The sequence below is a fragment of the Protopterus annectens genome, chromosome 6.part1 (genome assembly GCF_019279795.1).
Source record: "Protopterus annectens isolate FY-2018-M chromosome 6.part1, PAN1.0, whole genome shotgun sequence".
Lineage (NCBI taxonomy): Eukaryota > Metazoa > Chordata > Ceratodontiformes > Protopteridae > Protopterus > Protopterus annectens.
The window spans coordinates 576,141,866-576,167,906 of NC_056738.1; the positions used below are offsets into that span (position 1 = coordinate 576,141,866).

A 26,041-nucleotide genomic window follows, 5' to 3' on the forward strand; every position below is an offset into this window, starting at 1 on the left:
GGCTGCTAGATTCAGTGTTTGAAGTTGAGGATGCAGAATTTGGATCTCCTGCTCAGACAATAGAGTAGGAGTCTGGGGCAGGTGCCATGGGGCCCACAGTGACACACTGCACAAGAGGGGGTACACCAGTGTTGGTGTGGCCAGTCTGGTGCAATCAAAATCGTCCTTGGTTTGTCTTGTTTGATCTTTAGTAGTACTTTGGAGAGGAGAGGCAGAGGAGGAAAGGCACAAACTGATACATTTTTCCAGTTGAAGGAGAGAGCATCCACTTTCCAAGCTTGTTTGTGATGAGTCCTTGTGCAGAATTTGTCCAACTGACAGTTTTGAGGGGAGGCAAACAGGTCTATATCTGGGCTCCCCCATTTGCTTGTCAACATGTTGAAAATCCTTGGTTCCAGTTTCCACTCGTGTGGGTCCATGAGGTTTCTGCTTAGCTCGAATGCTGGTGTATTTAGTTTTCCTGGCAGGAAATGAGCTTAAATGTACCTGATATCTCAGTGCTGTGTTCCACAACGCCATGGCTAGTCTGCACAGTGGGTAAGAATGTGTACCCCCCCTGCTTGTTTATGTACCACATAACAGTGGTGTTGTCTGCCTTTATCATTAATTGTCCTGGAAGAATGTGGTCCTTGAAGGCTGTCAGAGCATTCTGTACAGCTAACATTTCTTTTTGATTGATATGCATGTGCATTTGACTTGGGTTCCATTTGCCCTGAATGCACTTCCCTGCCAGGGGTGCCCCCATGCATAGTCAGATGTGTCTGTTGTTAATGTTTGGGTGGCAGGGGGTAGAGTGAACAGAAGTCCTCTGTTTTGGTGGCAGGCCTCTGCCCACCAAAGGAACTCTAGGCGTAGGCAAGGTATGATAGGAATCATTGCCTCTAGATCCTGTGAATGTTGACACCATAGACTTTTGAGATACACTGCAGTTTCCTCCTATGCAGCCTTGCATACGGAATTAGAAGAATGCAGGAGGCCATGAACCCCAAGGCTTGCAGTATTTGCCTTGCAGATGTACTCAAGCTTGCTCCCAGGAATATAATTTGTTGACAGGGTACCAGTTTAAGGTGTACCCCAGACAAGTTAGTACCCTTCGAACAAAGGCCAGATGATTAAAAAGTATGTCCTGGCTTTATGCCTGAATTAGACAATCGTCCAGATATGGGTATATTTGAATATTTCTTTGCCTGCAGAATGCAATGACTGGAGCTAGGCACTTTGTGAATACCATGGGCACAGTAGATAAGCCAAAGGGCAGTGCAGAGAACTGACGGTGCATGTAGCCTGCTTTGAAGCGTAAGGTATCTTCTGCAAGACTCCCTGAGTCTAGTGTTGCCAACCATGCATCTTTGCCTAGTATAGGAAGCAGCTGGTAAAGAGTTAGCATCTTGAATTTTGGAATCACCATAAAGGTATTTAGAGTAGAAAGGTCCAGGATAGGATGCCATGTACTGCCTTTTCTGAGTACCAGGAAAAAGCCTCGAATAGAACCCTTGCCCCTTTTCCTCTTCTGGTACCAACTGAATAGCCCCCATGCTTAAGAGAGAGAGAGTACTTGATTTTGGGCATCTGCCCACTGATTTGGGGGTAGATCTGGCCACCCGCTTGGTGTTGGTAAGGTGTGGAAGTGAAATCTGTACCCTAGGGACACTATATTCAAAACCCATTTGTCTTGGGTAATGAGTTCCGAGTTTTTGGCCTGTAGGCCATTCTTTCTGCCTAAAGGAGCATTTAGTTGGGAAGTGCTTAGAAGTTTTAGAAGCAAGTCATTGAGACTGTTTTCCATAGGGGGGGGGGGTCTTACTACTCCCTGATTTGGGTGCGGAATACCCCCACTGCTTAGTCTTGTGTGTCCCCTGGGACTAAACCTGGGGTTTCTGCTATGTCTGGGTTTGGCTTCAGAAGACCTTGAAGGGGCTGGAAAGGACTAATTCTTAGAGGGCCAGTGCCTACTAAATCTAGGAGGCTGAACTTGTAAGAAATCTTTAACAGTTTGCATAGATTTAGCTTCATCTTCCATCTTTTTAAGAACTTCCTCAGCCTTGTTGCCAAACAAGCGGTCCTGATTTAAGGGAGCAGCCAACAATTTAGCTTTAACATGATCAGGTAAAAATTGCTCCTTAAGCCAAGCATGCCTTCTGAGCACAGAACCCGCAACAGCAGCCCTGCAAGAGGACTCTAAAGAATCAAATCCACATTGCAAAGTATGTTTTCCAACCTGTTCTGCAGAATGCATTAAATGCTGTAATTCATTATTTTCCGCACAGTCAGGAATCACCATCATTTTCTGTTTAAGCAATCCAATAACATGTTGTTGATACTTTAACATATGAAATTGGCAGTTTAAAGCCCTAATGGCCAAGGTTGCAAAGTGTGAACCTTCTTACCCCATCTATCCAGCACCTTGGAGTCTCTATTAGAAGGGGTAGGATTTTTAGCAATAGAAGCCTTAATGCCCTTGGGTCCCTGTGAAATAGTCTCTGGATCCGCAATAGGAATTTTTTTTTATAAAGGAACTTGTGTGAATCAGGAACCCTGTAATATCTGTCAGGTTGCCTGGGAGCAGGAGGCAAGGAATCAGGGGCCAAACTAGATTCGGAAAAAGCATCATCAACAATGTCCAGTACTGGAGGAATAGCTAAAGGCATATGCTGAGGCAGGAGAAAGAAATCCCTAAGCCTCTTTTTTGAATCAGAAAAATCCTGGCTTTCCCAGTGGAAATGCTCCCTAAGAGTATGTAAGGTTTCACCAAAAGAAAAATCCTCTGGAGGGCAAGCAGAGGGAATAGAGTCCTCTGCATCAGAATTCTCATAAGTAGATAAAGGCAAATCCATATCATCAGAAGAATCAGAAAAATCAGAATCCTGGCCAGAAGATTCATAAACATCTTCAGTCCTAGGTCTCTTAGAAGGGGGAGGCTGGCTTCCCCTGATTAGAGTTATAAGATCTGCAGCCATTCTTATCATTTGTTTTTTTAGGCATAGAGACCTGAGCATGCGGCCTGGGTGTCGTTTTTTAGGCATAGTTCGAGATTTAGGCCTAAAAGAAGGAGGCGTCGGTTTAATATGCAAGTCCGTAGAACTGAATATAGCCTTAGAAGCCTGTGCCTGCACAGCGGCTCCGGACCCATCCAAGTTAGAGACATCCGCAGGTTCCACAGTTGAAGCATCTCGTGGCATACTGGACTCTGAATGGGTCTTAGTAGAGGCCTGCGAATCAGAAGTAGCGTGTATCAGGAGCTGTGAAAGCACTTCACTGAGCACTGGCGAACTGGCGACTGGCTTAGGAGAAGCGTCGTCGGCTGTTTTGGACCTCGGCGGCCTGTCTCTGTCTTTATCCTTGAGTTTTTTCGGAATCCCGGTAGTCGGATGGCTAACCAACAACATTTCTGGATAATTAAACCAAGAACCAAAATATTTTGAGGAGAAAATATACCGATGACAGATAAAGTACAGTTTTGTACCTACCATAAATGTAGATGTCCGATAGGTATGCATCTGCAGTCATCACATATGGGTTGTCCTGCCTCAGGCAGCCCTTCGGTCGGCCGGTTTCCAAAGTCTGGGTCCGGCGTCGGCTGATGTCGCCCTTTCCCCCACGTCAGAGCACCTGGGGTATAAAAGCGTCAGCAGACGCCATCTTCCTCAGTGTTTCTTGCCCCAGATGCCAGGTGCCCTCAAAGGAAGGCTAAATTTGGAGAAATGCAATAAATTCCAAACATGCACAGAAATATATATACATATATATATATATATATATATATATATATATATACACATATATATATATATATATATATATATATATATATATACACACATATATATATATATATATATATATATATACATATATATATAAAACAAATACACCATAATAGATAACCCCAGCTAGCTATGAGAGGGGAAAGTACCCAATAAATACCCAAGAGGGGAAGGAGGGAGGGTAAACCTGACTGCAGATGCATACCTATTGGACATCTACATTTATGGTAGGTACAAAACTGTACTATGTCCTTCAAGGATGCATCTGCAGTCATCATATATGGGTAGAATACCATAGCCCAACTGGGGGTGGAGGATCTATGTAAAGGATGGTGTAGCTAAAATGCCCTGCAGGACTGCCGTAGCAAAGCCTGCTCTGGATCTGGAATATAAAGGTAAATTGTAATGCTTGGAAAATGTATGCACGGAGCTCCATGTAGCAGCTTCTAAAATGTCCTTGGTAGCCACCCCTCTTAAGAAGGCTGTGGAGGTGGCTGTGGCTCTGGTGGAATGAGGCCTAATGTTAGCTGGCACAGTTTTTCCATGAAAGGAATAACAAAAACGAATGCAATTCCCTATCCATTTTGAAATTGTCTGTTTGGAAATTGCTTTTCCTTGTGCACCAGCAGCATATGCCGCCAACAGCTGGTCAGTTTTTCTGTAGCTTTTAGTTCTGTCCAAGTAGTAGCGCAACTGTCTGTGTATGTCCAAGGTATGCAGAAGTTTCTCCCCTTTGTTTTATGGATTTGGAAAGAAGGTAGGCAGGTGAATAGCTTGGTTTAATGAGACCCTGGATACCACCTTTGGCATAAATGAAGGATTGGTTCTCAATGAGACTCTGCCCTGATGAAAAATAAGAAATGGCTGTACTGCCATGAGGGCCTGTAACTCAGATACTCTTCTTGCTGAGGTTATGGCCAGAAGGAAGGTGGTCTTCCAAGACAGGAACTGTAGTTCTGCCGATGCTGCTGGTTCAAAGGGAGGCAGAGTTAGTTTTTCCAACACGAAGTTAAGGTCCCAAGTAGGCACTGGAGGTTTCCTTGGAGGATTGATGTTTTTAATTCCTCTTAGAAACTGTCTTAGGAGAGGATGAGAAAAGACAGGTGGATCAGTATTGTACTCTGCTGAAATTGCTGAAGCATGAATTTTAATGGAAGAGTAAGACAGGCCATTGTGGAGCATTTCTGCCAAGTATTCCATGATATGTGCCATGTTCATCACTGTCGCATCTAGGCCCTTTGTCGTGCTCCAAGTGTGAAATCTTTTCCATTTTGCTGAATATCCCTTTCTTGTGGAAGGCCGGCGAGCTTCCATGATGATATCCTTCACTCTCTTGGATAGCTTATCCTGAGGAGGAGTCAAGGTATTTTCCAGGCTGTTAGTTGCAAGGTTTTCAGGTTGGAATGCAGAGTTTTGTAATTGTGCTGTGTCAGGAGAAGTGGCCATTGAGGAAGAGGCCATGGTTTCGTGCATGACATGCTCTTTAACAGTGGGTACCAGTGCTGTCTTGGCCAGTCCGGAGCTATCAGAATCACTTTTGGCTGCTCTGTCCTGATCTTCAGTAGGACCTTGGTCATTAATGGAAGAGGTGGAAATGCATACACTGTTAGAGTTCTCCAGCTGAAAGATAGGGCGTCCACTTTCCATGCTTGTGGGTGGTATGTCCTTGAGCAGAATTTCTTCACCTGATGATTGTGGGGGGAGGCAAAAAGATCCAAGTCTGGCCTTCCCCATGATTGTGTTATCTGTAGGAAGATGTCTGGGTGCAGCATCCATTCGTGTGCATCCATGATATTTCTGCTTAAGCTGTCCGCCAGTATATTGTCTTTTCCTGGCACAAACTGGGATTGCAGCTCTATATTGAGTTTCAAGGAAAGTTCCCATAGATTCATTGCCAGTCTGCAAAGAGGGTAGGAATGGGTGCCTCCTTGCTTGTTTATGTACCACATAACTGTGGTGCTGTCTGTCCTTATTAGCAGGTGGCCTTGATGCAGAAAGAGTTTAAAGGCCTCGATTGCATGTATCAGTGCCAGCATTTCCTTTTGGTTTATGTGCATGCGTAGCTCCTTTTGTGACCATGGTCCTTGAATACATCTGCCCTCCATGTGTGCTCCCCAACCGTGGTCTGAAGCGTCCGTTGTAATGGTTTGACTGGCTATTGGTTTGCTGAAGGGCAGACCCCTGTTTGACTGGCTTGCTTGAGCCCACCACAGAAATTCCTTTTGGAGGCATGGGATAAGTGGGATCGAAGTTTCTAAGTTGTGACTGTGCTGAGTCCATAAACTCCTTAGGTACCATTGTAGTTTCCTCATATGCAGCCTTGCTTGTGGAATCAGAAGGATGCAAGATGCCATGTAACCCAGGGCCTGCAGGATTTTCCTTGCGGTCAGCTGAGTTTGTCTTGTCAGATTCTTGAAGTAATCCGGTAGTTGTCTTTGCTATTCTTCTGTGAGAAAAGCCATTTGGGTGGTTGTGTCTAGATCCGCACCCAGAAAAGTTATTCTTTGGGATGGAACAAGTCTTGATTTGTGAATGTTGACTGTATATCCCAAGGCCTGCAGTAGGCGGATGGCATAATTCAAGTCCTTTACCAAAGTTTGTTGGCTGTCCGCTTGTATAAGGCAGTCGTCCAGATATGGGTATATTTGAATCCCCTGATGTCTGCAGTGTGCAATTACTGATGCCAGGCATTTCGTGAATACTCTGGGCGCAGTAGATAAGCCAAAGGGCAGTGCTGAGAATTGATAATGTTCTGAACCTGCAAGAAATCTGAGGTGCCTTCTGCAACTTTGTCTGATAGGGACATGCAGGTATGCCTCCTTGAGGTCTAGAGTCACCAGCCAAGACCCCTTGCCCAGCATGGGAAGGAGTTGCTGTAGAGTCAGCATTTTGAATTTTGGCACAATGAGATAAGTATTCAGTGCGGACAAGTCGAGAATAGCCCTCCATTGATTTTCTTTTCTTGGAACAAGGAATAGTCTGGAGTAAAATCCTTGGCCTTGTTCTGAAAGAGGAACCCTTTCTATAGCTTTCATTTGCATTAAGTTGGAGATTTGTTTCAAAGCCTCTGCCCTTTGATTTGGTGGCAGGTCTGGCATGCCTTTTCTTTTTGGCAATGTGTGAAAATGGAACCTGTATCCTTTGTCTATTATTTGCAGTGTCCATTTGTCTCTTGTAATACTGTGCCAATTTTCTGAGAATAAAGAAAGCTTTCCGCCCAAAGGTGCTTCTAATTGAGCCCTGGTTGGCGGAGTCAAAGCAAAGTCATTGAGTCTGTCCTTGTGCAGCAGTTGTAGGTCCTGCACTACCTCCCTGGTTGGGAGGCTGCCATTGACGTCCTCTGTAGGAGCCTCTAGCTTGCCCTCTACCTCTGGCACGCCTGTTCTTGCCTCTCTGAAATCTTTCTGTGTCCGGAAAGGACCAATTCTTGGTAGGCCAATTTCTGCTGAATCTTGGTGGCTGGACTTGTAGAAAATCTTTGACTGTTTGTACAGACTTTGCCTTTTCCTCAAATTTCTTTAAGACCTCCTGAGCAGTGGAGCCAAATAACGTTTGCTTTTCCAGTGGAGCATCTAGAAGCTTAGCTTTAACATGGTCTGGCAGAGATTGTTCCTTCAGCCAAGCGTGCCTACGTATGACTGCACCTGTCATAGCTGACCTACATGAAGCTTCCAATGCATCATAACCACACTGTAAGAAATGGTTGCTAACCTGCTGGGAGTTATGTACCAGATCCTGAAGTGATTTGCGGTCTAGGGGTTCAGGTGAAGACAGTTTCTTATGCAATTCAGCTAACAAATACTCTTGGTACTGTATCACATGAAATTGACAATTTAATGCCCTCATAGAAAGAGTAGCAGAAGTATACACTTTTTTACCCCATCTCTCTAAAGCCCTGGACTCCCTTTCAGAGGGGAGTGGATTTTTAGTAGTGGCAGCTGCAACCCCTTTAGGGCCCTGGGAAATAGTTTCTGGATCAGCAGAGTGGGCCTTGTAAAGAAAAAGATGCGAGTCCGGGACCCTGTAGTACCTATCGGGTTTGGCAGGGGCCGGAGGAAGAGTGTCAGGGGTTATGCTAGAGTACAGATCATCAATGACAGTCAGCCAAAGGTCTATGCTGAGGTAAATGCAGAAAAGTTCTTAATCTTTTCCTGGAATCAGAGAATTCCTGGCCCTGCCATTTGAAATGCTCTCTCTCATTGTGTGTAGTGTCTCCCCGAAGGACAGTTCTTCAGGAGGGGAGGCCGAGGGGATTGATTCCTCTGCATCAGAATCCTCGTAGGCCGAAAAAGCCTCCTCCTGGTAGTCCGAGAGAGCACAGCCATCAGAGGCCTCCTCTGAGGAGTGGGGATCAGAGGGCTCAACCCTGGGCCTTTTGTCTAGAGGGGGTTGAGAGCCCCTGTCCAGATGGGGTTGAGAGCCCCTAATTAAGGAAATAAGGTCCTCTGCTAAAGTTAGAATCTGTGAACTTGAAGAGGGTCCCTGAGGAATAACCCTGGAAGGCATAGCTTTTGTATGTTTAGCAGCTTTAGCCCTGGTGAAAGCCTTTATGGACATGGATGCACGAGGCCCAGCTGCACCACGTGCTGGTGTAGTTTTGTCTAGAGGAATGGTGTCGGAAGTTTCCAAGACACCAGTTTCTGAAGGAAAGTCAATAACCGACTCAGCAGGGGCCTCTGGGGCCGAGGTTGTCGGTTGAGCGATTTCGGGGGTAGGAAGTACCAAGGACTCTGTTTCAGCCGAGACAGAGACACTCACGGTAGGCCTGGCCGTGGTTTCAGCCGAAACCGCGGCCCAAGTGTGTCGGTCCTTGTCCTTCCGTTTCTTTGTTAAATGTGAAGTCGGAGTCTCCTACGGCATATTGTATGAAAAACTAGCTCCAAAAAATTCCTCTGCAAACTCCGCCCGATGTCTAAGAGTGCGTCGGTTATAGGAAGCACAGGCTGAACAGGCCGAGACGTCGTGGTCTGGGCCTAGGCAGGGGAGGCAGTAAGAGTGGAAATCCTTATGAGGTATTTGTTTCCCACAAGTTAAGCAATTATTAACTTTATCTGACATCGGCTGAGGCAAGAAAGAGTCCCCAATGGGGTACTTAGTTTTTGAAGTCTTCGGTAGCTGAATTATAGGAGCTGGCCGACCGGCACTTGCGAACTGCTTTTGCTTCGGGCACCACGCGGCAAGAAGGACTAAGGAAGATGGCGTCGGCTGGCACTTTTATACCCCAGGCGCTCTGACGTCGGGGAAAGGGCGACATCAGCTGACGCCGGACCCAGACTTTGGAATCCGGCCGACCTAAGGGCTGCCTGAGGCAGGACAACCCATATGTGATGACTGCAGATGCATCCTTGAAGGACATCGTGCTGATGAAACAAAGGACAAAACCGACTGCACTCTACTTTGTGGTCAGGGCCTAGGCAAGGAATACAGTACGAATGAAAATCTTTATGAGGTATTTGCTTTCCACAAGTAATGCAATTATTAACTTTTATTGACATCGGTAAGGAGCAAGAAAAGGTTTCCCCAATGGGGTACTTAGCTTTAGTTGAAGACTTTGGTTTTGAAATTCGAAAACGAAAATTTCAGGAATCAGCCGACCGGCACTTGCGAAATGCTTCTACTTCAGGCACCACACAGCAGGAAAGACTGATGTAATGGTGTCGGCTGCATGTTTTATACCTCTGACAACCTGACATCATGGAAGAAGGGACAGCAACTGACGCAGGACCCAAGACTTAGTTAATCAGGCTGACTTGAGGGCTACCGCAAGCAGATAACCCAAAAGTGATGACTGCAACATTGAAACACGAAGAACATCCAGCAAAGAATCTACTGCTGGGGTAAAATGGGTGGATCCAGCCACCTTCAGAGCCGAAGGGAACAGAATAACTCCCATCATTATCTGGGTCCTCAAGAATTACTGCATCAAGCAATAAAAGTCTGCTTCAGAAGCACTCATGTAGGACCTGTCTGGAGGAAAGGTGCTGATCAGATCTGTCCCCAGAAAATTCCTTCAGTCATGCAAAATAATGGGCTTCAATGGGATACGATCATGGGGGGGCTGGTGGGTCTAGGCGTAAGGTAGCATATGAGCCATCCAGCATTTGAGCCTTGGCTGTTTCGGCACTGAGGCTGAAAACATCAGATCCGTGGGTTTCTAATTGGGATCAGAGTCTTGGGCTTAGTGTTTCTCAGTGGGCTTTTGGTCTTAAACACCTCCAGATCTGGAGGCAACTATTTCAATATCAATTTATTTCTCCTATTGGTTAACATTTGTGTACTGAACCTCTTGCAAATCTCACAATCAGTGATATGGGGGATGCCCAGGCACACCACACACAAGGTCCTGTGATGAGATCTTGTGCTCACACATCGAACATTTCTTAAAACTAGTTTGTCTATGGTGGGATACAAAATACTGCCACCAACTACAGCAGTAATAACAATAACCCAACAAACTTTTAAACACTAGCTTCTAATAAAACTATAGGGAAACTTTTATCTTGATAAAGCTTAAGTAGTGCCCAATTAGTACCAAACTCTGGAATTCTCAAGTGTTTATTTGTAAAACATATATACTCAATCACTACAGTGGTGGGAAAGAACAGAAGAGGAGAGAGAGCTGGCACTCTAAAAGGATGTTCTCCTGATGGTGATGAAAAGAAAGCATGGCTGGACACAGAAGTGCCATGAATAAAGAACCGCTAATGACAAACTGCCCGGATATGCCAGCTAGTAAAAAGAATTAAGAACCCAATGTCATACTGCGTTGAAGGGAATCACTAGATGGGATGGGTTTGGCATAATGGTTAAGGTCTTCACCTCAGACAAATACTGGCTAGGCTTAGCAAGCCCCTTAAAAGCAGTTAGCCTAATATTCACCTATGAACCACAGTGGAAAAAACAGTATTTAAATTCCAACATTCGCCTCTTTTAGGTAATATATAAATAAATGACTAAAGGAAAGACATGACATCAAACTGAAAAAAAAACTGTAATCAAAAGGGGTCCTGTAATGATTTTATGGTGGTGTCGAAGTATACAGACTATATTTTCACCAGAGGAATCACACGTACACAAAGTTTAAAAGTGAAGAAATTCCCTGTCAAAGTGTGGTCATTGGTCGAAAATGGGTATAAACTGAAAGATGAAAGAAATCACAAGTATTACCTTTCCTCCCATCATGACCGTTCGAGGTACAAATGGCTTATTAGGCTCTTTCTTAATACCTAGAATGAAAAAAAAAAAGATTTACCAGTCATTTAAACACAAGTTTCTACTGTAAATGCAGAAAGAAATCAAAAGCTTTTTCTCTCACACAAAAAAAAGAAAAAAAAAACTTTTACTGTTTCCAAACAAGGATAATGCATAAGGTACAAGGGTTACAATCTGACTACGCTAGGATTAGAAAGAAGGACTGTGGGAAAAAACGGATCTGCAGGAGTCTGTACAGTGGATCAATGTAGTATTAATGAATACAGTGGTACAGACACACCAGTGCTCTCCAACACACAGACAGAACTGCGAGTGAACTCAATCAGCTATGAACCTGACTATATAATCAATTAATTTTCAGTTAGAAACGTCTGCACAATTACTAGCCACCCACCAAAATTTAAGATGGAAGAAGTAATACAAACAGCAGTTGTCATTTCGAAGAAAAGTATTACAAAATAAAAATGTATTTTGTCAACAGTTAAGCTCTAATTTTCATTTCTAGTTTGTTATTATATCCCTAATGCATGCTATGTGACTTTTAAGAAAATCATGTAATCACTTAGCTCTCCACTCAATCAGCTATGCATACATAAAGCAGGATCCCAGCAGATATTGCACCTCAATTGGATTAATGTCAGAAATCAAAAATTCGAAATGCATAATGCAAATTAGTGTTTTAACAGTGGCTTGTTAGAAACGTGTGGTACCTGAACATGGAAAGACGTAAGATTTAGTAACCACTTGCCTCATTCCCAGTGATAAAAATTATGCTGCCTTCTTTTTTTTCCAACTTTGCTACTTATTCCCATTTTAGTACTTAAAATAACTTGAAAGTGACATCACTCTACTACAAGGGATGTAGTGACAGATGACTAGACAGAGGTGACATATGTCTGCTTCTCATACATGGTACCATTCCCAGTGATAAAAATTATGCTGCCTTCTTTTTTTTCCAACTTTGCTACTTATTCCCATTTTAGTACTTAAAATAACTTGAAAGTGACATCACTCTACTACAGGGGATGTAGTGACAGATGACTAGACAGAGGTGACATATGTCTGCTTCTCATACATGGTAAAATGGGACCAACAATACAGCTATCCTACTTACAGTACAACTGTGAACCCAAGTCAAAAGGAACTACCAGCATATTAGTTTGCATTAACCAATTTAAGTCACACAGCTTGTAAACAAGCTTGTCATTCTGACAAAAACTAAGGAGAGTTGACTTCTTTTATTTATACAATTCATACAATTTTATTCTGGACAAGCAAAATCTTAACCTACCTCCACAGAAGCAACATGTGTTGCACTGTACTAATAATAATCATGTCCCCTGTTTAGGCTCATAGGTAACCTATGAACTGGTTTACTGATAGCATTAAAGCACTGCATCTCTTCACAGTACCCTATGAACTGGTTTACTGATAGTGATTGTACCATTAAAGCACTGCATCTCTTCACAGTACCCTATGAACTGGTTTACTGATAGTGATTGTACCATTAAAGCACTGCATCTCTTCACAGTACCCTATGAACTGGTTTACTGATAGTGATTGTACCATTAAAGCACTGCATCTCTTCACAGTACCCTATGAACTGGTTTACTGATAGTGATTGTACCATTAAAGCACTGCATCTCCACTTTACACAATTGTAACTGCTTTGATTTCCCTTACTTGTGCTTTTACGATGCCATTTGACTGCACATTCTTACATTTGCTGAAATGCAATGCTTTTAGTGTGTTATATGAGTGCATATTGTTATCCTTGCTGATAATGGGTATAACAACAATTTTTGGTTGCTTATTGATTGTGTGCTTATTCGATTTCGGGTCTATATTAGATAATCGAACTTTTAAAAGTTCGACTGTCATATGGTCGACACCATATGATCGAGCTTTTAAAAGTTTGAATATCTAATAAAAAAATAATAAACTACACAAATAACCTGCCTGAATGTTTTAAGCAAGGGGGCAAACCCCCCTGCACCCCCCACACCCCCTTGCTCTTTAAATATACCAACTCTGAGATCGCACTACAGTACAGAAAAGAGAAATCTTCCCATTCTGCGCTGTACAGAGATCTCCGTTAAAACATTTGAACTTTCAAAAATTCGATCATAGGCTTTTCAAAGCTCGATTATCTAATATAGACCCTTCGATTTCAGTGGCTTTATGTATTTATAATTAGTCAAATGTGTATTTACCTAATGCATTTGCAATTGCTTATGGCTTGTATTGTTTCTTTTTCTCTCTACCTGTTTAACATTGTTTTTGTAACAGCTAAGCTACTGTTAATTGCTGATTTTCAGAGGCCTAAAACAGAGGTGACTAGTGGATATAGGTGCTTACCAGTAAGTGAAACAAAGTAAGAAGTTAAAGTACTGCAGGTCTGACTCCACCATTTAATTTAACTTACTGTGCTTGGGGAGTTACTGTTATTTAACACACTGAATTTGCATAAGCAGACTGTGGATAAGAACATAGACTTAAAATTTAGAGTTTTACTCAAACTTTGCTCCAGCATGATCTCCTAAAATGTGAAATTTTCCTTAAGATGATCCACCCAGAGATTGCACTCCAGTGTATTTGTTTGTACTGTTGCAGTTGGGCGTAAAGGTGAATTATTGTCCTAACTCTGTCTTACTTTTAACCGTAAAATGGTCCTCAAACACAACAGTTAACATAAAGTGCTTAGTGTCTATGGATTACAAAAAGTTATTTGCACACTTTTTAACCTGCAAACTAAGCTTTTTCTTGATACATTTTACTAGGTAGAGTGACAGTAAGCTCAAGGTACCCCCCCCCCCCAATGTAATTTCACTGGTATCAGGCAAGGCTCCAAAGCCAGATCAGGACACCTAGTTATTTCTGCTCTAGAGGGTAGTGGGAGGGGGAGATCACAAAAAAGTACCTTAAGTAAGGGCCCTCTCCTTATATTGTACTTTCTGGATTAGTGTACAGAAATGTCACTGCTGTTGGTATCTCCTGCTGCCTTAGGATGAGTGCAACTGCCTCTTTTCGCTTTTTTTTTTTTTTTAATTTCTCCAAGTCTTTTGGGTTCCAGTAGAAGAGAACTGGGACCATGACGGGAATGGACCCCATTCCTAAGTCAAAGTACGATTAAAGTTCATAAAATTAGTACTGTTTCAATCTTTGACATCAGCTAGAAGTGCTCTTCACAGCACCCCACAATGTGCCCAGTAATGACTCCTGCAGTTCATATGGAGTTACATGTATCCATAACATATCTAAATACGATTGTAGATTCTTTTTAATAAGACCCATTGCTCCTACTACTACTGGAACTGTCTGGGTATCTTTCTTCCACATTCCTCTCGTTTCTGCCTGCAAATCCTGATATTTTATGACTTTTGTGTCTCTCGCATGCAAGACACTGTAGTCACCGGGTGCAGTGATTTTAATGATCGATGCAACTTTCGTCTTCTTTTCACAGGCCACTATATCTGGTTTTCTTGCATCTATCTTTTGAATTGTTGGTAATGCGTGATTCCATCTGATGTAGACTTCATCATTTTCTGTGATGCTTTGTGGCTCATGTTTTGCGTTTTTCAGCCACTTCAATACCATAACGTTTACACAATCCCCAATGCAACAGTACTGTCACATTATTATCCTTTCAGTATAGAGTCCTTCTGCCATTAGTTTGTCACAACCAGCAACAAGGTATGCAACTGTTTCCAATGCTATTTTACAAAACCTACATTTGTCTGTTTCTCCCACATGTTCAATAGACTTTGTAAACCAATGAGTACATAGCCCACTATCTTGGACCGCCAATATTAACTTTTCATCTTTTTGGTTTGAATTTGTCTCTCCTTAACCATTCCTGTAGTTAATTCTGATCAACATGAGGTGCTTCCAGAAGTTTTCTCTACTTGCAACTATATTTATGCATTTTCCACATTTCTTGCCTTCTCACCTTATATTTTTTCTTTTGTTTTTTTTTTTGGGCACATTCAGTTGCTGGCTAATTTTTATCTACTGATTTGATTACCACTCCTGCTTGACGCCGATATGCTTCTGCTAGACTAAGCAGGGAAGTCATCATAAATTTATTCTCCTCATGTTTCAAAACTTTCACTACATTTTGGTCTTGTGAGGTCAGCGGATGTGTGCAGTCCTACAACTGCGGAGCTATACATGTAATCAATTTCAAGGAGGCCCATAACTCCTTCGGAACGGGAATATATAATCTTGATATGCACTGATTTTTATAAATCATTTGATGAGCATGAAGCAGCCTTCTTGTTTCCTACCTAATCTATCCAACACCTTTTTGGGCCAGTCAATCACTCCAAAACTGCAAGTTAGGACAGGTAGAGAAAATTGGTTTACAGCTTGAATTTTGTTCCTAGATGTCAATGCTGTTTTCAAAATTAATTTAAGTCTTCTAAAATATTCCTTACTAACTTTTAATCGCATTTGTTCATGTTCTACTGTTGATCCTTCATCAAATCCCAAGTATTTATACACTCCCCCTCTTGCTCAAGTTATCACACTCTTGTCCCAAACTGATGTTTCCTTGGTGCTGCAGCTTACCTGCTTTAAATGTTGCTTTTGCACACTTAACAAGACCAAATGACATTCTTATATCATCTGAAAAAAGTTTTGACCTTACTGTATGAATACTGTGGTGTCACAGGTATGCTTTCCATACCCAGTTCTCTTCTACTGGAGCCCATTTCTTTATTAATCTATGGCTGTACCCCAGTCACTCTCCTGTTCATCTCTCACTTGTAAGCCACAGTGACTTACTACTGATTTTTTGGCTGCTGTCAGTCCCGTCTGCTACATATACCTCACTCTTAACTTTCTGCCTACTTTCTCAACTTCTACCTCCTTTACCACCCTCCTACTGCTACTTGACACACTGTCCTCTTCCATCTCCAGCTGATATCTTCCCCGTTCTTCCTGTTAATACTGCCACCTTTTTGCTGTTAGTTTTTAACACTGCTACTGCCACTGCTGTGTCCCAATCTGTTCATACAGCTGATCCTGACAAACTGTTTTCCTACAGGATTCAGTTTGACTCCACTCTGCTTTGCCTCACTTCGTTCTTCACCCTGCCATATCGTACTTCTGTATCAGGTTTTGTAATAGCTATTTAACTGTATTCGTATTGTGTCAGTGTGGAGCTTTTCTCTCTGGCTTTTGCTGAAAATGGGATATTAGTTAATTATAATAACTATTACTATTAACTGAAGCTTTTCAAGTGCAAAGTTCAGGTCTCAGAAAGTGCTACTCTTTTCCAAAGTGGAAGGACACCCTTAAAAATCTGTTAAACTTGTGGTAGGCTACATAAGGGAGGATCCCAAGGCAAACCAACTGGGATAGTTGAAATGTGACACCGATGAAGGTGTAGCCAAGTCCAGTTTTAAGCAAGTCACTCAAATACTATATGATCAGGAGAGCAACCCTTCACTCCTAGAGTCTTTTCTTTTAAGCTCCTTTATTGAATTATCACTTGAGACAAAGGCAAATTTACATTTATACAAAAGTAATCAAACTGTATTAATAAATTTAAATTAACAAACATTACATTTCACATGCGTTACTATATATCTTATAATCTAAGCAACATTACATAAATGATTCATTTTTTAAGAGTCTTGTCTGTAACTGGCACCAGGAGGACCTATTTCTCTTTAACATATAGTGCCACGTCTTGGTAAGGCTCCTAGACTCCCTTGAACATTTTGAGCATGTCTTCAGCATATTTGCACTAGAAGGGCATTAAAACCCTATCCTCTATCAGCCTCAATGCCTGCAGGATGGTGTAGACGACAGACTCCTTGTGCTGGGATAGGAGGTCTACCATGTCCAGCAGAGTCTGGTGGCAACCTTCTGCCATCTGCCTTAGCAGGCAAAACCAATGCCAAAAGGAGGCCATGAGCAGCATCTTTTTTTTCTTCACCTTCTGAAGAACACTGGAAGTCAAGAAGAATGGGGAAAGGCATATACGAAGTGACATGTCCATGTTATGGAAAAGGCAACTGCAACCCAGGTGCCCCTGCATGGTCTACCGGAGGAGAACAACTCAGGAGGGTACCTTTTCTCACTCCTTGGTGCAACAGCTCTAAAACTGGTACCCGAGGAATGCATGTGGGATCAATGAGGAGGTCTACTGAATTCTAACCTTCATTTACAATTATAAGCACCCATGAATCTTTTGAGATACTTTCCTTACACATGGCAGCATGAATATAGGTTTTCTACTATTTTTTTGGGGTGGGGTTGAAGAAAGGTCAGGTGGGACAGGGAGGGGAGTGGGGGGGGCAGGTAACTGCAGCCCTCCAGGTTCTCCCTTATTGTCCCTACTGCCACCTTTTCTTAAACCACCCCTTTGTACCTTTTTTTGCTTGGGTCTAATCTGCTTGCTGTAAAAGCATCCGGTCTTGGAGGAGTACTTTCTCATACACAGAAGTTAAGAAAAAAATGTTCCATTCCCTGCAAGATTTTTACTCAATTCAACCATTTTTAAAACACTTCAAGCGGTGGTGACCCCAAACAATAATTCCTTGTCCAGAGGGTCATGATCAAAATAGGCTGAAGGATTTTCTGTACATGCCCTATGATTACAGACCTGAGGCAGTAGCCCTAGAAGCAGCATCATAGCCACTTTTATACAGTGTTTGGTTACCTGACTTCCCTCCTGGACCCAAGGTCGGCATCTGACACTTCTCCTAATTTTGGGTACCATGTAATCAAGGAGGGGCAACTAAGAATTTCGTCACCAATCTGACAATTAAATTAAACTCTGTTTGGGTTTGGGTTTGAAAGGGTAGACACTTGCCCATTCAGCCTAATGAACTTCTTTGAAAAAGTCACTGGATCACTGGACAGCAGCAAAATGGTATCACAGAGTACCTTGATCCAAGCAAAGCTTTTGACACCATCCCACAGACATTCATTGTACATAAATGAATTGAATTTAACAAAACTCCATGTGCAAACAATGTGGATGCCAAACTGGCTCAAAGACACAACCAATGAAAGAAATTATGAATGGAACCACACGCTGTACTAAAAGGCTCATTTATCAGTGGGGCTCCCCCCAGGCTCTAACTGGGGCCACTTCTATTTATTATCCACTTTTCCGATGTTGAAACTGATGTTAAATGCCTCTGGATGACCAAGTTTGCTTGCACCTATGATGAACTCTACTGAGGACTCCCAGATCCTACAACAGAGTACATATCATACAGACACATGGTGTCATGGCAATGATCCAAAATACATGCAAAAAGTACAGTATTGTGCCCTTCGAACACAAGTACCCTAATACCTACTACGCAGCAAATACCCCCCCCAAAAACTAACTGTTAATATGGACCTTAGGCAGTTTCACAGACAATGAGCTCTCTCTCGACGACCTTGTCTCTATAGCCATAATAAAATTCTTTCAGCTAGTCCAGCATTACCAAAGGAACATCTTCCACATAGTACAGTTTTGTACCTACCATAAATGTAGATGTTCGAGTGCGCATACAGCTGCAGTCATCACACTTGGGTTATCCTGCCGTCAGGCGGGTCCTCGGTTGGCCGAATTCCAAAGTCTAGGTCCGGCGTCGGTAGTCATCGCTTCTTCCCTGACGTCAGTGCGGCAGGGGTATAAAAAGAGGCAGCCGTCGCCATTTTCTTCAGTTTTTCTTGCCCCAGATGTCAGGTGCCCCCAGAAAGGAAGGCAATACATGATGTTATGCAAACATACATAAGTAGATAAATCAAAACAGTAGTTGCAAATAGGTTGTATGTTAAAGGTGTTTGTCATAAGCCCTGTCCTAAGAGGGGATGGAGGGAGGGTAACCTGGACTGCAGCTGTATGCGCAGTCGAACATCTACATTTATGGTAGGTACAAAACTGTACCATGTTCATCGTGCATACAGCTGCAGTCATCACACTTGGGTAGAATCCCAAAGCTAAGTAAGGGTGGCTGGTACTAAGCGGAATTAGGAGGGGCTAGAATGCCCTGCAGGACTGTTGTGGCAAAGCCCGCTCTAGATTTTGAGTATAGTGGAAGGTGGTAGTGCTTGGTGAAAGTGTGCACTGGTAGCTACTTCCAAAATGTCCTTGGTAGGGAACCCCCTGAGGAAAGCTGCTGAGGTAGCTGTAGCCCTGGTGGAGTGGGATCGGATGTATACAGGCACTGATTTTCCATGAAATGAATAACAAAAGCGTATGCAGTGGGCTATCCATTTTGAAATAGTCTGGAAACAGCCTTTCCTTGAGCACCTGTAGCATAGAACACAAAGAGCTGCTCAGACTTCCTGAATGACTTTGTTCTGTCCAAGTAATAACGAAGTTGCCTGTGAATGTCCAAGGAGTGTAGTAGCCTCTCCCCTTTGTTCTGTGGATTTGGATAAAAGGTAGGTAAATGAATAGTCTGATTCAAAGCCACACTGGATACTACCTTTGGCATGAAGGTAGGGTTGGTTCGTAAGGAAACCCTGTCCTGATGGAAAATGATGAATGGTTGCATAGCCATGTGGGCCTGTAGCTCCGAAACCCTGCCTGCTGAGGTAATAGCCAGAAGCAAGGCTGTTTTCCACGACAAGTATTGTAGCTCTGCTGAAGAAGCCGGCTCAAAAGGAGGCAGTGTCAGCTTCTCCAATACGAAGTTGAGGTCCTAAGCTGGAGCTGGTGGTTTCCGTGGGGCTTTTATATTTTTTGCCACTCTGAGGAACTGCCTTAATAGAGGATGTGAGAATAAAGGAGGATCCGTATTGTATTGTGCTGAAATGGCTGAAGCGTGGATCTTGATGGAAGAGAAGGAAAGGCCACTGTTTAACATCTCAGCTAGGTACTGTAAAATCTGAGGTATATTTATTACCCAAGGATTCTGGCCCTTTGCTTGATTCCAGGAACAAAATCGTTTCCATTTGGTGGAGTAGGTTTTTCTAGTAGAGGGTCTCCTGGCCTCCAAGATGACATCCTGTACCTCCTTGGAGAGGAGAGTCTGTTGGCAAATTAAGGTATATGGAAAATACCTTAATTTGCCAACAGACTAGATTTAGAGTTCTGAGCTGGCTGTGAAGGGTCTTGTAGTTGTGCTGGGACAACAGAAGAGGAACTTGAGGTAGGATCCATGGTGGTGAGTGTGACAGGCTCTTTAGGAGAGGATACCAGTGCTGTCGTGGCTAGTCTGGAGCAATGAGAATCATTTGTGGCCTCTCTGCTCTGGTTTTTAATAGGACTTTGGTCAGTAGAGGTAGAGGTGGGAAGGCATAGACTGTCAATGCTGTCCAATTGAAAGAGACTGCGTCCACTTTCCAGGCCTGTGGATGATAGGTCCTTGAGCAGAATTTTTCCAACTGGTAATTTCTGTGGGTAGCAAATAGATATATGTCTGGCTGTCCCCATGCTTGAGTTATCTTTGAGAAGACTTGAGGATGCAACTTCCATTCGTGTGGGTCTATCATATTTCTGCTTAAGTTGTCTGCCAGTGTGTTTTCCTTCCCTGGCAGGAATTGTGCCTGTAGTTGAACTTGTAATTCCAATGCTGTGTTCCACAGGGTCATAGCTTGCCTGCACAGGGGGTATGAATGCGTCCCTCCCTGTTTGTTTATGTACCACATGACTGTGGTGTTGTCTGTCCTTATTAATAGCTGGCCCGGAAGCAGTATGTCCTTGAAGGTCATAAGAGCATTTTGCACAGCTAGCATCTCCTTTTGGTTGATGTGTAGGTGCATCTGTTTTTGGGACCATTTTCCCTGGATGCACTGATCTGCCATGTGTGCTCCCCAGGCGTAGTCTGAGGCATCTGTTGTGATGATTTGACTTGCTTGTGGTATACAGAAAGGGAGACCCGTGTTTCTTTGGCATGCTTGAGCCCACCACAAAAATTCCTTTTGAAGGCATGGAATGAGTGGTAAAATTGTTTCCAAGCTGTGGCTGTGTTGAGACCATAAGTTTTTAGGTACCATTGTAGTTTCCTCATATGCAGCTTTGCAAATGGTATTAGTAGGATGCAAGATGCCATGAACCCCAGAGCCTGCAGGATTTTCCTTGCAGTTAGCCTGGTTAAAGTTGCCATTTTGTTGAAGTATTGAGACAGTTGCCCTTGTTTGTCTGGCGTGAGGTAAGCCATCTGGGCCATTGTATTTAAGCTGGCACCCAGGAAAATTATCTGTTGAGAGGGTATTAGTTTTGATTTCTTTTTGTTCACTGTGTACCCCAGGCAGTTTAACAGTTTTATTACAAACGCCAGATGCTGAAATAGAATGTCCTTGCTGTCCGCTTGGATAAGGCAGTTGTCCAGATATGGGTAGATTTGTATTCCTCGTTGTCTGCAGAAAGCAATTACTGATGCCAGGCATTTCGTAAACACTCTGGGCGCAGTAGATAAGCCAAAGGGCAATGCAGAGAATTGATAATGGGTTGAACCTGCAAGAAATCTGAGGTATCTTCTGCAATCTTGTCTGATAGGGACATGCAGGTATGCCTCCTTGAGGTCCAACGTTACCAGCCAAGACTCCTTGCCCAGCATGGGAAGAAGCTGCTGTAATGTGAGCATCTTGAATTTTGGTACCTCTAGATATGCGTTTAGAATAGATAGATCTAAGATGGGTCTCCAATCTTTTCCCTTCCTTGGTACCAGAAATAGTCTTGAATAAAAACCTTGACCTTGTTCTTTTGCAGGTACCTCTTGAACTGCTTTCATATCCATGAGAGCGGAAATTTGTTTTTGTGCCTCTGCCCATTGACTTTGTGGCAGGTTTGGCATGCCTCTCAATTTTGGAAGGGTGTGAAAGTGGAACCTGTAGCCTCTGTCTATAATATCCAGAATCCATTTGTCCTTTGTAACAATGTGCCAGTTTTTTTGAAAATAAGGCCAGTTTTCCGCCGAAAGGTGCTGCATGCATTATAGCTTTGTTTGGCAGGCATAGGGGAAAGTCATTGCGTCTGTTTTCTAAATGACTGTGGTCTATCTTCTCCACCTCTTGGGGCTGGTGCTTGCCACTGCCTAGCTCTTAAGATCCTTGAGGTTGTCCTCTACCCCTTGGGCGTCTGTATCTACCCCTTTGGGGTCTGTCCGTTACTGGAAAGGACCAATTTTTTTTGAAGGCCAGTTTCTGCTGAAGCGTGGAGGCTGCACCTGCAAGAAATCTTTAACTGTTTGCATAGATTTCGCTTTTTCCTCCATTTTCTTTAGTACCTCCTCAGCTTTAACACCGAACAATACATCTTTTTGTAGTGGTGCATCTAATAACTTTGCTTTGACATGATCTGGTAAGGTTTGCTCTTTGAGCCAAGCATGTCTATGTATGACAGACCCCGTGACAGCAGCTCTGCATGAGGCCTCTAAAGCATCAAAACCACACTGTAAGGTATGTTCCCTACTTGTTCTGCTCCATGCAACAAATCCTGCAACTCTTTCAAATCTGGTTGTTCTGTTTGTGTCATTTTGCTTTTCAGCTGAGATAGCAAGAACTGCTGGTACTTTAACATATGAAATTGACAGTTTAATGCCCTCATGGTTAAAGTGGCTGATGTATACACCTTTTTCCCCCCACCTTTTTAATGCTCTGGAATCTCTCTCTGAAGGTAAAGGGTTTTTAGCAGTAGAGGCCTTAATCCTCTTGGGACCCTGAGAAATAGTCTCTGGGTCAGCAGTAGGGCTTTTATAAAGGAACTGGTGAGAATCAGGAACCCGGTAATATCTGTCTGGTTTAACAGGGGCAGGAGGTAAAGAGTCTGGATTAAGACTGGCTTCTGCGTACACATCATCCAAAATATTTAAGACAGAAGGAATAGCCAGGGGCCTATGCTGGGGAAGCAGCAGAAATTCCCAGAGCCTTTTCTTGGAATCTGAGTAATCTTGGCCTTCCCAGTGGAAGTGCTCTCTCAATGTATGTAGGGTTTCCCCAAAAGAGTAGTCCTCAGGGGGGAAGACCAAGGGAATAGACTCCTCAGCATCAGAGTCTTCAAATGGGGAATAGGCGTAATCCTGGTCCTCAGAAAGGTCTGAGGTAATAGAAGCCTGGTCTGAGGAAGTGTAGTCTTCCTCCAACCTGGGTCTTTTGTCTGAGGGGGGGTTGAGAACCCCTGATGAGTGTAATCAAATTCTCAGCCATTTTAAGCATCTGTTTTTTAGGCATGGGGCCTTGAGAGGGGGTCTGAGGACCCTGTTTTTTAATTTTCATTGGAGCTTTAGATTTAGTGAACGATTTAATAGAGAAGGTGGTAGGCCTGAAAACGCCTTCAGAAATGGCAGGCCTCGCTAAACTTTCCGTTTTTTCGCCAAGAGTGGTGTCGGTATCTGCGGTGGGAATGGAGACCGAGGAACCTGCGACCTCGGGTACTGAAGTCGCCGGTAAAATAGTTTCATCGGTAGTCAGGGGCTGCGTAGGCGCCTTGCTGAGAACCGGAGAACCGCTAGTCAGCCTTAGCGTGATCTCAGTACTCGGTGCAGGCCTCGGATGTCTGTCCTTATCCTTGCGTTTTTTGCCTAAAACTGGCGTCGGTATATCCGATGACATGACAATTACATTTTTTGCCAAAATAATGAAGAGCAAACTCCACCCGGCGCTTAATAGTGCACTTGTTAAACCTAGCACAAAAACGGCAGGCCGAGACGTCGTGGTCTGGCCCTAAGCAAGGTATACAGTAAGAGTGAAAATCCTTATGCGGTATTTGCTTCCCACAAGAAATGCAATTATTAACTTTGTCTGACATCGGTCTGAGGCAAGAAAAGTTTCAACGGGTACTTAGCTTTAAAGAAGACTTCGGCTGAAATACTTTTCGTAAATCTCAGGAGCTGGCCGACCGGCACTTGCAAACTGCTTCTGCTTCGGGCACCGCGCGGCATGAAAGACTGAAGAAAATGGCGTCGGCTGCCTCTTTCATACCCCTGCCGCACAGATGTCGGGGAAGAAGCAACGACAACTGACGCCGGACCTAGACTTTGGAATTCGGCCGACCGAGGACCCGCCTGACGGCAGGATAACCCAAGTGTGATGACTGCAGCTGTATGCACGATGAACATAGTACAGTTTTGTACCTACCATAAATGTAGATGGCCGATAGATACGCAACTGCAGTCCTGACATATGGGTTGTCCTGCCTCAGGCAGCCCTTCGGTCGGCCAGATTCCAAAGTCTGGGTCCGGTGTCGGCCGATGTCGCCTCCTTCCCGACGTCAGAGAAGCTGGAGTATAAAGGCATCCGCCGACGCCATCTTCTTCAGTGTTTCTTGCCCCAGATGCCAGGTGCCCTCCAAGGAAGGTTAAATTTTGTGAATGGATAAACAAAAAATTCCAGACATGCACAACAGTAATAAACAGATACACCATAACAGATATCCCCAGCTAAAAAGGAGAGGGGGAATGGACCCAAGGAAAAAGCAGAGGGGTAGGAGGGAGGGAAAACCTGACTGCAGTTGCATATCTATCGGACATCTACATTTATGGTAGGTACAAAACTGTACTATGTCCTTCAAGAATGCAACTGCAGTCCTGACATATGGGTTGAATACCATAGCCAAGCTGGGGGTGGTAGGATCTAAGCAAGGGATGGTGTAGCTAAAAGACCCTGCAGGACTGCAGAAGCAAAGCCTGCTCGGGATCTGGAGTATAAAGGCAGGTTGTAGTGTTTGGTAAATGTATGCACGGAGCTCCATGTAGCAGCCTCTAGAATGTCCTTTATAGCCACTCCTCTTAGAAAGGCTGTGGATGTGGCTATAGCTCTGGTTGAGTGTGGCCTAATATTGGCTGGCACACCCTTTCCATGGAAGGAGTAACAGAATCTGATGCAGTGTCCAATCCATTTTGAAATTGTTTGTTTGGAGACTGCCTTTCCTTGTACTCCGGCAGCATAGGCTACAAATAGTTGGTCAGACTTCCTGATGGTCTTTGTTCTGTCCAAGTAGTAGCGTAATTGTCTGTGTATGTCTAAAGTATGCAGCAGCTTTTCCCCTTTATTTTGAGGATTGGGAAAGAAAGTAGGCAGGTGAATTGCTTGATTTAGAGACACCCTGGATATCACTTTTGGCATGAATGAAGGATTGGTCCTTAGAGAAACTCTGTCCTGATGAAAAATGAGAAAGGGAGGTACTGCCATGAGGGCCTGTATCTCCGAGACTCTTCTTGCTGAGGTAACTGCCAACAGGAAGACCGTTTTCCAGGAGAGAAATTGCATTTCTGAAGATGCTGCTGGTTCAAAAGGAGGAAGAGTTAATTTTTCCAAGACGTAGTTGAGGTCCCATGCAGGAACTGGTGGTTTTCTGGGAGGTTTGACATTCTTTATCCCTCTTAGAAACTGTCTTAGCAAGGGATGCGAAAACACAGGTGGGTCACAGTTGTAATTTGCTGAGATTGCTGAAGCGTGAATTTTAATGGAAGAATATGAGAGGCCACTATGAAACATTTCTGCCAATTATTCTAATATCTGAGGTATGCTCATCACTGATGTATCCTGGCCCTTTTTGGCATTCCAGATGATGAATCTCTTCCACTTGGCCGAATAGGTTTTTCTGGTGGAAGGTCTGCGTGCTTCCAGCAAGATTTCCTGAACCTTTTCGGAGAGGGGGACATGGGTCTAAGTCATGGAACCCTCCAAGCTGTCAGTTGTAATGTTTGCAGGTTTTGATGAACAGTCCTGTAATTGTGTTGAGTTAGGAGCAGAGGCCATTGGGGCAAGGGCCACGGTTTGGTGTGAGTTATGCTCAGTACCAAGGGATACCAATGCTGCCTCGGCCAGTCTGGAGCTATCAATATTCCTTTTGGTTGCTCTGCTTTGATCTTCAGTAACACCTTGGTCAGTAATGGTAGAGGACGGAATGCATAGATTTTTAGGGTATTCCAGCTGAAGGAGAGAGCATCCGTTCTCCAGGCTAGAGGATGGTGTGTCCTTGAGCAGAACCTGTCCAGGTGGTGATTGAGATGAGAAGCAAAGAGATCTATGTCCGGTCTTCCCCATGCAGTTATTTGTGAGAAAATGTGTAGATGCAGCATCCATTCGTGTGGATCCCCGAAATTTCTGCTCAACCTGTCCGCCAGAACATTGTCCTTGCCCGGAACAAACTGGGATTGCAAATG

General features: G+C 43.6%; 1 protein-coding gene across 1 annotated transcript in view; it reads right to left on the reverse strand.

The window, feature by feature from the left end:
* The window catches only part of LOC122805677 (glycogen phosphorylase, muscle form), a 761,024-nt gene that overhangs the window by 258,621 nt on the left and 476,362 nt on the right, over window positions 1-26,041 (reverse strand). The window contains exon 15 of the mRNA XM_044076012.1: window positions 10,932-10,990. Within this exon, the coding sequence (XP_043931947.1) occupies window positions 10,932-10,990 (59 nt within the window). The remainder of the gene's footprint in view (window positions 1-10,931; window positions 10,991-26,041) is intronic.